Source organism: Theobroma umbraticum, unplaced genomic scaffold (assembly GCF_002168275.2).
Source record: "Theobroma umbraticum cultivar Fairchild unplaced genomic scaffold, ASM216827v3 scaffold_95.0, whole genome shotgun sequence".
Lineage (NCBI taxonomy): Eukaryota > Viridiplantae > Streptophyta > Magnoliopsida > Malvales > Malvaceae > Theobroma > Theobroma umbraticum.
The window spans coordinates 8326437-8326972 of record NW_018397257.1 but is presented as its reverse complement, the minus strand read 5'-3'; the positions used below and the strand labels follow the sequence as shown (position 1 = coordinate 8326972).

The window sequence follows — 536 nt, the reverse complement described above, 5'->3', positions numbered from 1 at the left end:
CAAACAACAAGATCATGGGATTTTATAGGCATGCCTTTATCTGTTAAAAGAAATACCCAAAAAGAGAGTGATATAATTGTTGGTGTGCTAGACACAGGTATCGTTTGAGCATTTGAAGATGGATGCTTGAATCTTTCCTATCTTGTTATCATGATTCTTTTGGACTATTAATTAATATGTGATTAATCAGCAAATGCTTCGGGGTTTTCCAGGAATTTATATTGATGCTCCAAGCTTTGATGACAAAGGATTTGGACCACCTCCATCAAAATGGAAAGGCGTCTGCCAGACAGGAGGCAACTTTACCGGCTGCAACAAGTAACTAAATAAATTCTCTCTTCTTTCTTTTTCTATATATATATATAACAAGTAACTAAATAAATTCTCTCTTCTTTCTTTTTCCATATATATATGTATATAAATTAACTTATTGAACAAATCAGATTTGACCTAATAATTATGATTTTATTTAAAATAATTGAGATCCAAAACTGCCTTATACCTTCCATACATACCAAAAGTTACCATTTACAATT

General features: G+C 31.3%; 1 protein-coding gene across 1 annotated transcript in view; it reads left to right on the top strand.

Annotated features, from left to right (window-relative positions):
• Positions 1–322, top strand: part of LOC110412410 (subtilisin-like protease SBT4.15) — a 5918-nt gene extending 5596 nt beyond the window's left edge. Inside the window, exon 12 of the mRNA XM_089782916.1 lies at positions 191–322. Coding sequence (XP_089639042.1) covers positions 191–322 — 132 coding nt within the window. The remainder of the gene's footprint in view (positions 1–190) is intronic.
• Positions 323–536: the final 214 nt, after the last annotated feature.